We start from the raw sequence: 15,121 nt of genomic DNA on the forward strand, positions 1-15,121 counted from the left end.
CCACTGTTTATGGATCTTCCTCATCATAAATCTGCCAGATCCATTATCTACATGCTTCCTGTTTAGTATTACAGCCCATTGACCTTCGCCGTTGCTATCCCAGTAAAGGTGCTGTGTTCTCCATCTTGTCTTCAGGAAGCTTCAGCCACTCCATACTAGTAGCCAGTTGAAAAGTCCCCAGGCCAACCAGTCATTCCACAAAACTGCCGGGGATTCTCCTTCCCAACTCAGCCCTGCCAAGATGCCGTCTGCGGTAATTGTTCACCTTGAATACTTGGGTTTTTTCCTCACTCTCAGAAAGTAAGGGAAAACATCTCAAAACATCTCTAAAACATATCTAGTTAGTACAATGAGGGTTTCATCAAGCTCTATTTGACTACATGCAGTGTTTCCCACAGGACTGCAATCTATATTTGGCTGCGGTATGTGGAGAGTGAGCTAATGACATTATTGTTTAATTTGCATAATTGGCCATGACACTTGATTTGCATAGTTAGAGCAAGAAAACCTGTTCATGACCTTCTAAAATGGTTTTCAACATTATTGGCACAAACAGTACAGCACGTGTCAAACTCAGGGTGTAGCTCGAGCTCTGACGGCCGTATGACAAAACAGAAAGAATCATTTTTTTCGGACGCCTCTGTCAGAGCACTCTCTGGTTAAGCTAATGGGAATATTGCGAGCCAAATAGGAAGTCAGATGCCTCAAGTATTATGTCTTTTTATTGCCTGTAAACTGAAGCTACATCAGCAATGTAAACATGTATGACATCATTACTGGTAACACAGCTTCATAAAGTGTGTGGCAGACCATCACATCACATATTCAATAGACAACAAGTGGAAAACCACAGAATTTTGTATGACACAGAAATGTACAACACCGTGGCTGCTCAGGCGAATACGACAATCCTGTATACAAGGCTAGTTTACTGGAAATAGTCCAACAATAAGCAAGGGCAAATATATAGCGCCAAATCTATCTGTGGTGGTCCAAATACATTTGTAGAGAGCTGCCACAAATGGATATATGGGAAACACTGACATGCTAATAAGTATATTGCACAACACAGAAGCAATAGAACCAATGTTGTAATAGTAATATGCAGCAAATTGTTGACTACACTGTAACAGTAACTGATACAAAAGTAGATAATATACAGTGTTGGTGTTGTGCTACTGAATTTCCACATAAAACCGAGAAAGCTATAGAACATGTGTGAGTTCATAAGCAGTTTGTTTAATTTTTTATATTTTTATAATATCCAAATGTTAACCCCAGCTGTTCTTTCCTATAGAAACGTCCTTTGCCTTCAGATTCTTCCAACTGCCAGACTCCCAAAAAACAAAGACTAATCGACCACTGCTTGCCTCGGCAGTCTCCATCTCATGGAGACTACGGTACCAACGGGACCCACCAAAGTTCCTCCAGCCACACCAACGCTGGCGGAGTGCACATCAAAACGGAACAAATCAACAATCATCTCCAGGCACGTCCAAACGGTCTGCACTCACCGCTCAAACTCAACACATCATCTACAAGCACTACTACTACTAGTACTACTAGTATTTCCAAAGTGGAGAGGACAGACCCAGCGTCCACTGCACTGAGCCCCAAGTCCCCCCGCATGGACACAACGGTTTGCACTGACGAGCAACTGCACAACGGCCTACATAAAAAGAAGAAATCCAAAAAGCACAAGGAGAAGGAGCGAGAGCGTTTAAAACCGGAGTGGATCGAGACCAGTCCAGACCTAAAGAACCAGGAAAATCTCAAAGGTAAATTTGACAGTTATTGATAAGATCAATCAAATATTCTCTGTTGAACGCTGGACACACTGCGTATTTACTTTGCACTCATCTACTGATTTGAAAAAAGCCATACTGTAAGTATCATGATAATGAGAGAGCAAGATTGTTAAATGACACTTAAGGAAAATGTGATGATGATCGATGTAGCCCTTGAATGCGATAGACAATTTTAGCTCGCCTGCGGGACAAAAATGAGCTAGTTAGCGAGCTACCAGCAGCCATGCAAAATGTGAACACAAAATGCCAGACAGACTAATGGGGTGGCCAATGAATGTTTTCAAGACTCTTAAGGGGGAGCTATTGTCGACTATTTATGTCTCTTTGTACTGCATTGTGGACTCCTATAGGGCAGCTACACACAATAACCCGCATAGAAAGCTTTCTAGATCTTCCAGAATCTGCATCTATTCTAGCTGTATTTCCTTGGATTTCCAGAACGATTTCTTTTAATTTGTTCCACCCACGTCCACTAGGCCAAAGCCCACTTTCTAATTGTGTGGTATAGAACATGATGATACATGAATAACCCTTTGGAGAGCTACTTGACAAGTGGTTAGGAGCTACTTTTAGCTCATGAGCTGCTAGTTAGAGACCTCTGACTTACCGTGTATGAACTCCCAAGAGTGATAACGTAGGTTCACGTTGCAGACAATTTTGGAACAACATCTGTGGTGGAATTGTGGTCATGACATGTTTTTTGCAGGACTACCCGTCTTTAAAAAACTCGGGTAGACTTACCGATTGTGGTCAAAAAGGCTATTAGCAACTGCAGACATCGGTGAGCTTGTAATTTGCATACATGCATGCAGGTAAGACACTCCATGTATAACCTCTTACTTACACACATAAATACAGTTAGGACACTGATAAATTGTTAATTACAGCTTACGCTTCACTCTTCAACATGACCAAATAACGTTGAAAAGGCATCAGCCTTCAGAAACAGTTGGGCAAGTAGTCCACCTTTGACCATGTTTTTCTATTCACCTGGAATCTGCAACTCCAGCCACTTCTGCTCGTCTTTTCAGACTGGTTAGCTGTCCTTCAAACCCGAACAAATAATTCCTGGAAGCCATTTTTCCGTGCTAACACGGTGAAATCAGAGCAATGAAACAGCTTGTACCCAGTAAGACCCATATAAGGTCCAAAGACCCAAATACAGAATACAACATTCTAACAACAGAAAAGTGAAAAAGCATAACAGCTTCCCTTTAACTAGTCCTCAGTCTGGCCTTTTCTGTTGATGATTGACCTTAGAACAGCTGGGTGAGCGAGTCAGCAGGCAACGTTGGCTTGTATTTGAAGTTTCTGACGTCACTACCTGCCGCTGCTTGTGTTACCTCTAACAGCGGCTATGATAAATGATTCTCTGAGTGTTTTATATGACACTCACCTTCCCACATTTGTATTGCATGACCAATCTGTGTGCTTTTCTTCTTTCAGAGCATGTAGGAGAGAAAACACCTGTGTGTCGAACCACAACAGAGGACCTGCCAGACTATTTATTGTGAGTTTATTGCATATCTTGGCTCTGACTTGGAGCTGAATCAATGTTTTCCACATGAGTTGTCAATATCATTTGTCACTATCTCCACTTTGGCTCAGATTCAAAACATTCACATTAACTCAAAGGAAATAAAACACGTCTGCATTCACAAATATGCCTTGAAGATGGCTCTTAAAACAAATGCATTTCTACATCTGCTCAACACATCCTGTGTCAAGGCACTCCACTGTCCTGCAGTGCCATCTACAGGATGATTTAGGGGAGAGGCCATAATTTAATAATAATACTTTTGTTCTTCTCTTAGAAAATACAGCACAATAACAGCACTGGAGCAGCGTGAGCAGTACAAGGATGACTTCTGTTCCGAGTATGACGAGTATAGAGCTCTTCACGATCGCATCAGGGCCATCACTGAGATGTTTGTTCAGTTAGGCTCAAAGATCAACACACTCTCGCCGGGAACACAGGAGTACAAGGTACTACCTGAATTCACCAGTCATTTCTTGTTCTAAACACGTCTGAAAAGCACCCATACTAACATACTTGACTTGTTTTGCAGATAATGGAGGAACAAATACTTCAAAAGTACCGGAAGTATAAGAAAGTAAGTATTTGTGACTAGTACTTTGTCAGAAAAAGGTAGGATAAACAACTATGATAATCATTTTTCTAACATTTTGACTGGATGCTGACTGACTGGATTTGCTTGAATGCTTTTAATTGTAAATTTAAAGTACAACCTGTGTACTTTGTCTGTTTGATATACTGTGTACAATAGTTGTTGCTGCCTCTGGGATTTACCTGATTAAAGCAAGAAAAAAGTAACTGAATATTATGCCCATCCCTGTAGACCATGCACATTAATTCCTGTAAAGTGTGAGGAAAAGCTTCCAACTTCCAGGAATTCTGCCATGATATTTATAAGGCTCTGCCCACATTTAATGATAAAAATGTTCCTGCACAGAACTTGCTGAAAGCTGACTTGTGGCCTTTTGTTTTTCTTTCTAGAGGTTTCCTGGCTACCGGGAAGAAAAGAAGCATTGTGAATACCTCCATCAGAAACTGTCACATATCAAAGGTCTGATCTCCACCTATGACCGGGCGCAGGAGCTCTAGTAAAAACGACTGCTGCTAACAGGGTTGTAAACAAGAATGGACCAAAAAGACTTGCAGTGGACCAAAAGACTGTCTTTCAGGGTCCTAGAAGTCGCTGAAACACATTTGTGAGATGATGGAATCATAGGAGCGAGGTGGTCTTTCAAAAGGTGGGGCCCAGACCACTGACTTGTGAACAAAAGTTGCTTCTTTAACGTGATGGTGGTTTTAGTGCTGTAAAGGCAAACAAATTTTCCTGCTGTGAACTGGGCAGATGTGCAAGTGAAAGCCAAATCTTTTCTCTTTTCATCGTTCCTGCCGAAATGCGTTTTTTATTTTATTCTTTCTCATTGCTTTTTCAATGAAAAGTATTAAATCGATGGTACAATCAGTCTTAGGGGCAAACATATGCTACTCGTCTATGTATGTGTCAAGCAAAGGAATCTAATGTTTGCTCTTTGCTTAACAACAATGCTTAACTTAATCAGTCACTTTATTCATCAACAACTCACTTAAAGAAAACAGGATCTCAAAATTTTTTTTTACCATACATTTCACAAAGGCACCTAAAAATGTTCCTTTCCCATGAGGACATCTCAATCAGTGGCTCCCAAACCTTTCCACCAAAATACCATTTTTTTCTACTCCTGCTTACAGATTAACATAGACATTAAAGCAAAGCAAAAGCCATGATTCATTAATTGGTATTTGTACATTTCATTATATATAGTTCTAATATATTTGCTTTTTTCCCTCCGGTGGAATATTTTTTTTAGCACCTACTACCAAGAGAAAAGCATCTTAGGTAAAATAATAATAATAATAATAATAATAATAATAATAATAATAATAATAAAAGAGTAAATAAGTGAAATAAGCAAATAAAATAAATGTATATGCTTTTTTGACTAAACCTTTGTACTGATTTTACATTCTCTCTCATAAAAAAAAAATACCATGAAAGTTCTGTACTGTCTGTACTGTTTCTTTAAGGTGGTTAAATATCGTGAAAAAGTTATTTGATATTGGGAGTTTGATTCCAATAAAGGCTCAGGAAGATTTTGCGTTCCATTTTCTGATTAGAATGTGAACCACTAATTTAATTGCTTATTTAATATTGAACTCTAGTGTTTATTTTTTTCACATTTACTGAGATAGTGAATTTGTTTTATTTATTAGCTGCAAAATTATTGAAACATCAACTACGTCAGTGTGTAACAAGTTTGTTTTTTTTAATTGAACTACTGAAAAAATGAAACTATCTAAAATATTTATAGAAATGTATTGAGATATGCCTGTCTATATCTCTCTATATATGGAGAGAGAGCCACTGATGTAGATGACTCAGTTACTAGTTTATCATAGGAAACATTACCATAGCTAATAGTCTTTTACGAATGTTAAAAGTGCACTACATCCCTCCTGTTAAACAATTCGTTTTAACAGACCAAAGTAGTTCTTTTTCGGAAGGGTGCCCAGGGTGACTAGGGGGCTTTTGCACTCTTGACCACCTGGGATGTGGTCCTAAAGAAACCGGACGGTGGATGGCGCTGTCGCCCTGCCTTCATTGACAGGAAGACAGCGGAAACATAAATCAGTTGGCATGACACGTCATAGGAACATCACGTGACCACTCTGATGAAGACTGCTAGCTTAGCAGTCGAACCTGTCAGGTATGAAAAAGTACTACTTTGGTCTATTAAAAGTCATTATTTAAGAGCATAGAAATGTTGGACCAAATGTATCTTTTTAGACTATGACATCCTTTTTGGTTTTGAGAGTCACCCACACGTAGCCTACCAAAAATTGCCTTTTTTGGAATGATTTTACCGGTAATGGCAAACACATCAACTCCTGTTTCTCTTGTCTGCTGCTAGCATGTTTGTTTACCAGCACATCCAGTATCAAACCGTTTCTCTTGGTCACAGAAAACGCAGTGTTCATCTTGGCCGTTGCTATTTTTATATTTGTGGGAAGTGTTAGAGTGCTTATTGTGACGCCTTATTACACAAAATTGGAAATGTGTAGTTTTTTTTTTCATTTTATTTTAGGTTTAGTAAGGCGCGGCCTGGTTAAAATTCGTTTGGTTTAATTCGATGTAAGGAGGATGGCCTCTAGGGGGTGCCAACGAGCTGTAGTGTTATTGATGCTCAGGTAGGGATGTTTTTAAAAATGTCAGCCTGAAGTTGGGAAGAGATTTTAGGGCTTTGGAAGAGGCAAGCCTTAACGTGCATGTCAGCCATTTATAAAAAGACATTTACATGAATCCTGCCCGAGTATTCTCAGACTTGTTGATTTTCATGTTTAATTTATTTACAGTACTGGATTGTAGTCTTATCTTTGCGGTTTATGTCTTTCTGTATCTTAATGTTGTCTCTTGTTGTTTTGACTCAATATTTGAAACTTATCGTCCAGTCCAGTCATGACAAATCATTACTACAGCAGTGTACTTTTTTTTTTTTTTAACACTTAATACACCCATCAGACTTACTACAGTACATACGTATATTGAGCAGTTTCTTTGTTTTAAGGTTCACATTTCGGGATATTTGAAGTACGTGGGACTTGTGTCTTAGCACATTTGTGAAAAAAATATTTATTAGCACTGGTAATGGTTTTGAATGCAGATTTTTCTTTACATTTTTTATTCGACATGGGCTCCACTTTGGGTACTTAAATCAATTTGTCATTTTAAGAGTGAAATGTCAGCTCAGATGCAACAAAAATCCAAACAAAATGGTACTAACACATTTTTAAGCCATTATCAGGAACTACAAAAATACCCAACAAGTAAGGTAGAGGCTTTTTCCAACAACCTGAAGGAACAAATATTAATTACACAGTATAACTAATCAATGAGTAACTTGCTCAGTAATCAGAAATACAATCCAAGATGTTGGAATAGTTAATACAAATGTGCCTTTTCATTGACAGACTTTTTTAAAAAGGTGTATATACACAAGTAGTTACACACTGTCGCCACTATTGAAAGTGCATTGTTGAATATACTGTACTGCCTTGTCAAATGGAAAAAGAGCAGGTATAGTGAGAAAAAGCCTTCCCACATATTAAAAATCTTAGTGTATAATTTGCATATTCAAAGACAAGATGCCCTCAGTTCTCTCCACATTGGTTACAGGTCTGCTTTGTTGGTCCTGGAACAGCATGGCCTCAAGCGAATGTGGAATAAAAGATTTAGTCACAACATTTTATCTACAGAGGAGAACAAATGTATTTCTTATGTTTTTTGTTTTTTTTAGTTCTTTTCCAGGATTTGTCATTGCATTGTCAATAAAACCTCAACACGTGAAAGTACAGTGAAAGGGAATATATTTTTCTGCTATTTTGCTGGCGGGATGCAAATGTCATCCTCGTGAGAAAAAGCTTTTAGGAAAGGAAAAAAAAAGTTTTGTCTCATACAATGAAAATTGAAAATAAAGCTATTTTCAATTAAACATGTGAACAATTGTGTGTACATATGAAACTAAATACACATTTCAAAGAATGGAATGGTGAACAAAGTTGATTATTTTACAGATTTGTTAAAAAGCCACATACAGTCCATATTGTCAAACAAGAATGATCTAACATTAACATGTTATAGTGGCTAATAGTCAGTGTTAAGTACATATTATAAACATGAAATTAGAGACATTTGTCAAAAGTTGTCTAAGGATATTGGCTCAGATATCAGCTTGTTTTTCAAACAATAGTCAAGTGAAAATATGCAATGAAACTTGAAAATACAGTCACTCATGATGGGCAATGTACTGTTTTGATTTATGACATACATGTACAGTGTATGCCAACAATCAAGGTTCTTAGCAACAAGAAAACACTGATTGCAGTTGAGCTGACTGAATAAATACTTTGCGATCTTACTTATATACTATTATACTGTGCTACCATGAAATAAAAACCTGGTTTGTTAATACAGAACAATCAAAGAAGGTGCAAAATTATTATTGTTTTGTACCTTGTTAGCAGCGTGTTGATCCTAAATGCGATCAAGGATGACTACATACAGTAAGAAAATATTAAAATATCACTGGCTTTGTTCCATTTCGTCACGTTCAAGTCATTTCAAACGAGGTCCCCATTCAATAAATTAAATAGACAATCAAAATATGAAACTGCATAGAATCAAATACTGAATGTCCACTTATTAAGGCCACTTTTTCACTGCACAGGGAGCGTTGATGTTCCACTTCCACATAATACCAGGTGAAACTGCCAATACAATACATGCTATCGAACATCAGCAGTGGATACATCTTTTGATTTTTCATGGTAGGAGCCACATTTTGTCCAAGACGTGACTGACGGCAGCAAGGAAACTGGACTGCTAGAAGCAAGTGAAGACTGTAGAGCAGGGATGTCCAAACTTTTACAAGCCAGGGCAACATAGTGAAAAATCAAAGGATTCAGCGGCCAGTTTTGAATTTAATAAACAGGCTAAAAGCAACCCTAAGAAGAATACAGTGGAACCTTGGTTAGTGTGTTTTTCAGTTTACGCTGAAAATGTACACAAATATTTTGCCTCGGTTCGTGTATATTTCCCCTTGAGCTCATCTTGGTGTGTTATTAATACTCTGCGTGGGTCCAACTGTGTTCACAACATATGTTTATTACAAAATGTTAGTATGTTTGCAAAATGGAAATCTGAAAATGGAACCTATCCATGACATCATCAGCGGTTGACTGTAGTTATTTGCTAAATAACAGTTATTCCAAAAGTCTCTGCTTTTCTCATTGATCATGGCTGCAAAATAACCCATGATGGAGGCAACAAGTTGATAAGGAAGGTGAGAAATACCAATTGTAAAACTATCAAAACAAAGGTTTTGTGTTAAACTTCTTTGGGTGTCCAGAACAGATGAATTGGATTATTTCTGATATGTTAGAGAGTATGTTAGATTGTGTTTCAGTTTGAGTCGATCCTTCTGGAACAGATTAAATCACACTACCCGAGGTGCCACCGAATTGCTATTATTTTAGTTTTCTTGTTTATTGCATTTTTAGAGTGTGCTGTGGGACAATGAAAAAACAAGCTGAAAGCCGTACTTTGGACATCCCTGCTGTAGAGCATAAGACAAAAGGGTAAGCAGGTGTTGACCTGTTGATGATGAATTTGCTCAAATAATAAGTGATCGACAGCGATTTATGTCACCCATGTGGAACCTCTGCTGTGCAGGTACTAGAAATAGTCATTGGTACTACCTGCTTTGTAGGTAGGGGACACAACCGTAATACTAATTAAGGTATGCCCTATATGATTGTCTCACCTCTAAGCCCACAAGGTTACCTGTTGGCAGACGACAGAATAATTAAGTTTGAACCATAGAATTACGCATCATCACGGTTTGATTTTCAAATTGGGTTGTAAGAGCGTAACAATCCCAATCAGCGAGGATACCAGGCCACAAAACGCAACCACCCCTGCATTTGTCTTGTAGATACCCAACTTGTCCAAAGGCAGGGACAGATCGCAAATGTTTTTGATGGCATCCAAGACAACAGAGGGCTGTGTTTTTAAGCTGTGTAGCAGCAAAAACAGGAAAGCATCCAACTGCGGGATTATGACATCAGCTACTTCAGGACTCTCATTGAGATGTGTCTCCATCTTCTGCCTGAAGCGTTTATCTCTCGCTCTCTGTGCCATCAACTGCCAGATGACATAAGCATCTCTAGTCAGGCTCATAATGAGCGAGAACAGGTAGTAACGAGAGGCGTTATAGCTCCAGCGTTCCTTGTGAATACCGCCAATAAGGCCCACATTCTCTGCCCACAGCGTGTTGTCGCAGAGAAAGTAGAGTGCACGGTTGATGTTGGCGGTGGTAAGGCAAAGGCAGAGCACTCGATCTGAGAGTCGCACAGCCCGCTTGGCTGCCTCAATGGCATTTATTGCATTCCCCAGCCTCAACACTGACAAAGAGAGAAGAGAAAGAAAGCAGTAATGAACACACCAGGACAGCACAATAAGATTGACAACATGTAAACCAATGTCCAATATCTGTCACTGTATTGTGGTTTGGTGAAAGAAGGCAGTCTTCACCATGATTACAAACGACATAGACTTATCCCTGTGTGTGTGTTTGCGATAAGCCTGCACATACTCCACAAGCATGAACTTATCAAATTGTAAGACATCTTCCCCGCAGTGACCCAAAGTAACAAGCCCAGACGTTAGAGGCAGGTGAGCCTCAAGGCTGCGGCTGGGACGCACAGGAGAGGATAATTAAATGCTTCACCAACAGAGCTCGGCCTATTTCGCTGTCACTTCACACACGGTGTCAGAAGGGAAAGGGTCTTTATTGGTTGACCCAGCTGCACCTTCATTTCCATGTGGAACTTATATCCAACCTAATCCTTGAAGTCAAAAAAAGTTTGTCAAATTCAGCTCAGGCAGAAGAAAATGGATACAAGCCAGTCCCGTGCTGGAGATCCTTTTTGATCACAATGCATTTATATGGCAAGCATACCAGTGTATACATGTATTAAATATATACTATACGATTACAAACGAGGGATTTAGCAGCATTTCCCCACCAGTGATGAGGCAAATGTAGACATCATCCTTTCATGGGGGTGTTACGAGACACCTTACTCACAAAATGAGATGGTTCACGAGATTGGGTCAATGAGAACGAGATGAGATTAATTTTTTTTTTAAGTCCAATTAAAAAAGTATGACTGGGCAAACAACCTTTTTTAATTTAGCTGTTTTCCAACGTTTATTGTCCCACAAATTAAAGCTAAACAATATTATTGTCAACATTTTTGACACAAAATAAACTGCTGTTGTGATAATGTATAATAACAAAAACAAACAATATATACAGTACATTATAATACCTGACCAATGCCAGCTCACTTTTTTCGTTGTACTACTTGTCTTGTTTATGTCAAGGCTGTCCATGTGTGTTGTTTGTTTTCTTTTAATCTGCAATTGAGGTATTTCCATGCACTGGAGAAGTGTGTCCAAGCTCTTGGCTCTGTCCTTTGGGTTGCATTGTGGAGTTGTTTATGCAGATTTCAGACATTACAAGTGGATACATACAGTATGTACAATCGGAGGTGAAGCTCAACTCCCACTCTCCTGTGTGGCAGATAATGTACTTCACCTTTGTTGACTGCTTGTATTTAATTACCGAATAAATGCACGATACAAGAAACACTTCCTGACTTTCACTTTTAATGTGCACACCTACGTACTTGCTAAATGTAGCAACATCACTAAATTGTCACCATAGATTTCTTCTGCTTATGCAAATGTCTTTGAAGTGGAACCCTTGATCACTGGTGCTTGTAAAGTTGGCACTCAGGAAATGTAACAAGCGTAAATAGAACCATTTGGTGATTATCAGCTCAGATAAGTCTGAATATCTATGTGTTTTGAGCTGAAAAATAATCTTAAGCAACTTTGTTCAAATGTAGAATTGCTACAACGTCTGCCTGGACATTAAGACTGCTGCAGCTGTTCAACACCGACAGACGCTGACGTTGAGCTGTACCAAGATATACCAAGGTAAGTTTGATGGCAAGATCTATAGTTACAGCCACTTCAACTCCACTTTACATGTATTATCATTGGCTGCCCTGTTCTCGTAAGACACTTGTTCTCCAAACAGGAAATCTCATCACATTTTAATCTTGCAAGGTCTCGTGACACGGGATCTTGTGACACCCCTACAAAATAGTGTTTAAAGCATCTGGCACCATTGTTATCTAGCCCCGCCTTAATCTTCTTAGACATGGAACTGACCAGAAGTGCATAGATTATTACTGGAGTCCTCTTCTACTCCTACATGATGGCATCACAGGTGGAGCTGGGAGACACTTTAAAACCTCCTCCTCCACTTTGCTTCCACTTGAGGATGTCCAACAGGGGCTCGAGTGGGTTCAGGTCTAGAGACATACATACTGTATGTTGTTGAACTTCATGTTTAGCCACACTTTCTCTTTGTCTCGCTCTCTTTTTTTTTTACATTTTGTTTTCCTTCTCTTCCATTGCCCTGTAGCTTTCTCGAGGCTCTTCCCACATCTTCGAACACCCAGAGCCATATAAGCTGTTACTGTAAAGTATATTCAAAAGTAATTTCTATAGTGTATGTGAGGTAGGTATTCATTGTTGTCAGATACTAGACATTAGACTGACCTTTTAGTTTTAGGTTTTGCCGGTTATTAAGAATTTGATGATGTGTGTATCCCCCCTCCTATCTTGGAATGCAATCCAGATGACACCCATCCTAAGAGAATAAGTATGTATAAAATATTGAAGCCAGAGGCAGCAGGAAAAACAAACAAACCCTGCCTAATGAAAACACAACCATCTATAACTATAAGATGAGACATGAGGTTATACTCTGTACTGGATTATTTATTATCGTGCATTATTGACTAAAATGATATGCCTCAGGTTTGGAGAAGCGTCCATATTGGTAGAAACAAATATTTTTTTTAATGTTAGAACGGAAAAAACGCCATACTCACGCTTTCGTCCAGCACTCATGTTGGCCTCCAAGCTCTTAAGTGTCTCCACAAGGTCTCTTTGCTCACAGTTGTTTCGGAGAGCATACACAGACAAAGCACATGCGTACTGAGTTGCCCTGAAATCATTCAAATATATGAAAACAAAGGATAGGATAGGAAGGGAAAGTTGACACTAATGTGAAATGGCGCACAGGTGGTTTTGGCGCAACGAAAAAAATAACACTCTTATGGCAACACCTGAACTAATTTACTGTAAGCCTACCTGAAAATACGGTCCCTTCCTTGACTTTGGTTGATAACATTTATCAACACGTCCATGGCGAAATAATCAGGCAAGTCCAACCTGCTCCCGAGGTATTGTGCTAAACGTGATTACGGTAAATAATCACGACTAATCTAACCGTAATGACGGTGAAAAAACAAAGACAGTTCACACAATTAAAGAAACTAATTCAAACTTGTTTTCCTCTTATCGGGGAAGAGTGACAACAAGTAGGTGGCTCAGGTAAAAGTGTTTCATCCCGGAAGTGTTTACAGACGGAATAGGAAGTAGGGCACGTTTTCTTGTACCCTCCGCGTAAGTTGTATTACCAAGGTAAAGTTGAATGTAACCATTCTCGCCTTGCTCAGTCCTAACAATTGTTATCCCATCAAAGATAAAGTACAATAAAAGTCCATATATTTCATCAAAGTGTGAAGTTGTGCGTTCTACTCTTCTTCTGCCCATTATGTGCTTAAACACGGATGGGTGGCGTAGTAGCGCCTCTTGGGGAAAAGAGGACTATTACATACTGTCAATCAATTAAGAAACGAATTTTCACATTGAAACGCAACCATTCTGAAAGACAAATGACTTAGTCGCCGACCTTTTGTTATTTTGATTTATTATTCATCATAATACGGGTTAGACTCACTATGCATTCATACTATTCAGGGGCATTGATGTCTTTTCACAGTGCCACCACGCCATTTCATGCCAAAATGAGTTACCAGGTTACTTTAATGAGGGAATAAAAATAATCAGTAGAAAAGCTAGATAAGGGTTATAGCTCAGACCTTTAAGCCATTGAAAATTGATATGCCCACTGTAGGGAGAGCAAATGATAGACAAATATTGACAAGGCAACGTGTGCCATGGAATCCCTTCCCAAAAACAAGAAATATTAATTTAATGGGAATTTTTTTCTTTTCCGTTATAATGGACATCAGTTTCAAAAGGCCATTTGTGTATTAAAACAACATTCAAAATGTTACAAACCAATGCCGTCTGCAGGTCCAGCGGTGCCAGCATGTGTTAAATCCAAAGCTTTATTTCGTTAAGAAGCAGTGGAGCTGAAGACACAATTCATATTTGATGCTGTGGAGCCGAGTATGTAAATTCAACAGAATGAATGATTTGACTATTCACACGGAGCTGCAGTCCTTTTTCTGCACCTGACCATGACTAATAACATCCAGCATAGGTGAATCATCTCAAAGATCCAAAAACATCTTCTGAATATAGACCGTGCATGTTCCGTCTATTTTATCTTTACAATATTCATACTGCCTGTGGAAAGCCTGTTATTATTTCACATCCTTTTTCTTGGAAATCATTGCTTCACTATGCGTGGAGAATGGGATGATGTTCTTCTGATTTTGTTGTTATGGAGACCACACCAGGCACAAAACAAACCTGAGATGGCTCTGTAAACTTAACTGGGGTCACTAGCTACAGAATTTGGAAAATATGGTCTAGCTCCCTAATCTGGAGTGTAATTGTTAGCATATATAACTGATGTAGTAACTGATGTAGTACTTGGCTGCAACCAGTAGAGTCTGGAACATTCACAGAGATATTGTTCCATTCAAAAAAAACATGCAGCTCAATACCACTTCCTTTATTTTTAGTCAACTCAATTTCCAATTTAAATTAGAAAATAATTATAAAGCAGGTTTCTGCAAATGTATTGGCTTGATGAGGTAATTCCATGTATGTAATACTTGGAAAGGCACTTCTTAAAAAGCCGTCTACACTTACATGTATCATGAATGTGTCTGTGTACTGTAGTCCATTTAAAGCTAACCTACTCTAAAAGTGTCAATCATTCTATTCTCTCCAGGCTGATTTGCATTCTGAAGCGCACTCAATGTCACTAGGTTTGAAATGCATAATGTTATAGTAATACGGGAAGGTCATGAGAAGATGGTTTGCAAGATAATTTCCTCCTTGCCG

General features: G+C 38.8%; 2 protein-coding genes across 2 annotated transcripts in view; one reads left to right on the forward strand and one right to left on the reverse strand.

Annotated features, from left to right (window-relative positions):
- Positions 1 to 6,879, forward strand: part of LOC131130853 (RNA polymerase II elongation factor ELL2) — a 28,506-nt gene extending 21,627 nt beyond the window's left edge. The window contains exons 7-12 of the mRNA XM_058074920.1: positions 136 to 253; positions 1,298 to 1,778; positions 3,255 to 3,318; positions 3,623 to 3,794; positions 3,878 to 3,922; positions 4,327 to 6,879. Coding sequence (XP_057930903.1) covers positions 136 to 253; positions 1,298 to 1,778; positions 3,255 to 3,318; positions 3,623 to 3,794; positions 3,878 to 3,922; positions 4,327 to 4,434 — 988 coding nt within the window. The 3' untranslated portion in view covers positions 4,435 to 6,879. The remainder of the gene's footprint in view (positions 1 to 135; positions 254 to 1,297; positions 1,779 to 3,254; positions 3,319 to 3,622; positions 3,795 to 3,877; positions 3,923 to 4,326) is intronic.
- pex11a (peroxisomal biogenesis factor 11 alpha) lies at positions 6,711 to 13,619 on the reverse strand. Its single transcript, XM_058074925.1, has 3 exons — positions 13,169 to 13,619; positions 12,907 to 13,022; positions 6,711 to 10,338 (listed from the first exon to the last, which is right to left on the reverse strand). Exons 1-3 carry the CDS (start codon positions 13,222 to 13,224, stop codon positions 9,770 to 9,772), a joined length of 741 nt encoding a protein of 246 aa, XP_057930908.1. The 5' UTR covers positions 13,225 to 13,619; the 3' UTR covers positions 6,711 to 9,769.
- Between the last annotated feature and the right edge of the window lie 1,502 nt (positions 13,620 to 15,121).

This window comes from Doryrhamphus excisus, chromosome 6 (genome assembly GCF_030265055.1).
Source record: "Doryrhamphus excisus isolate RoL2022-K1 chromosome 6, RoL_Dexc_1.0, whole genome shotgun sequence".
Classification (NCBI taxonomy): domain Eukaryota; kingdom Metazoa; phylum Chordata; class Actinopteri; order Syngnathiformes; family Syngnathidae; genus Doryrhamphus; species Doryrhamphus excisus.

What these genes read in the sequence shown, in the direction of transcription:
- pex11a (XM_058074925.1), bottom strand. Translation starts at nt 13,224, where the DNA reads ATGGACGTGTTGATAAATGTTATCAACCAAAGTCAAGGAAGGGACCGT. An exon ending in GGAAGGGACCGTATTTTCAG is followed by an intron (nt 13,023 to 13,168) that starts GTAGGCTTACAG and finishes GAATGATTTCAG; the next exon opens with GGCAACTCAGTACGCATGTG. An exon ending in CATGAGTGCTGGACGAAAGC is followed by an intron (nt 10,339 to 12,906) that starts GTGAGTATGGCG and finishes TCTCTTTGTCAG; the next exon opens with TGTTGAGGCTGGGGAATGCA.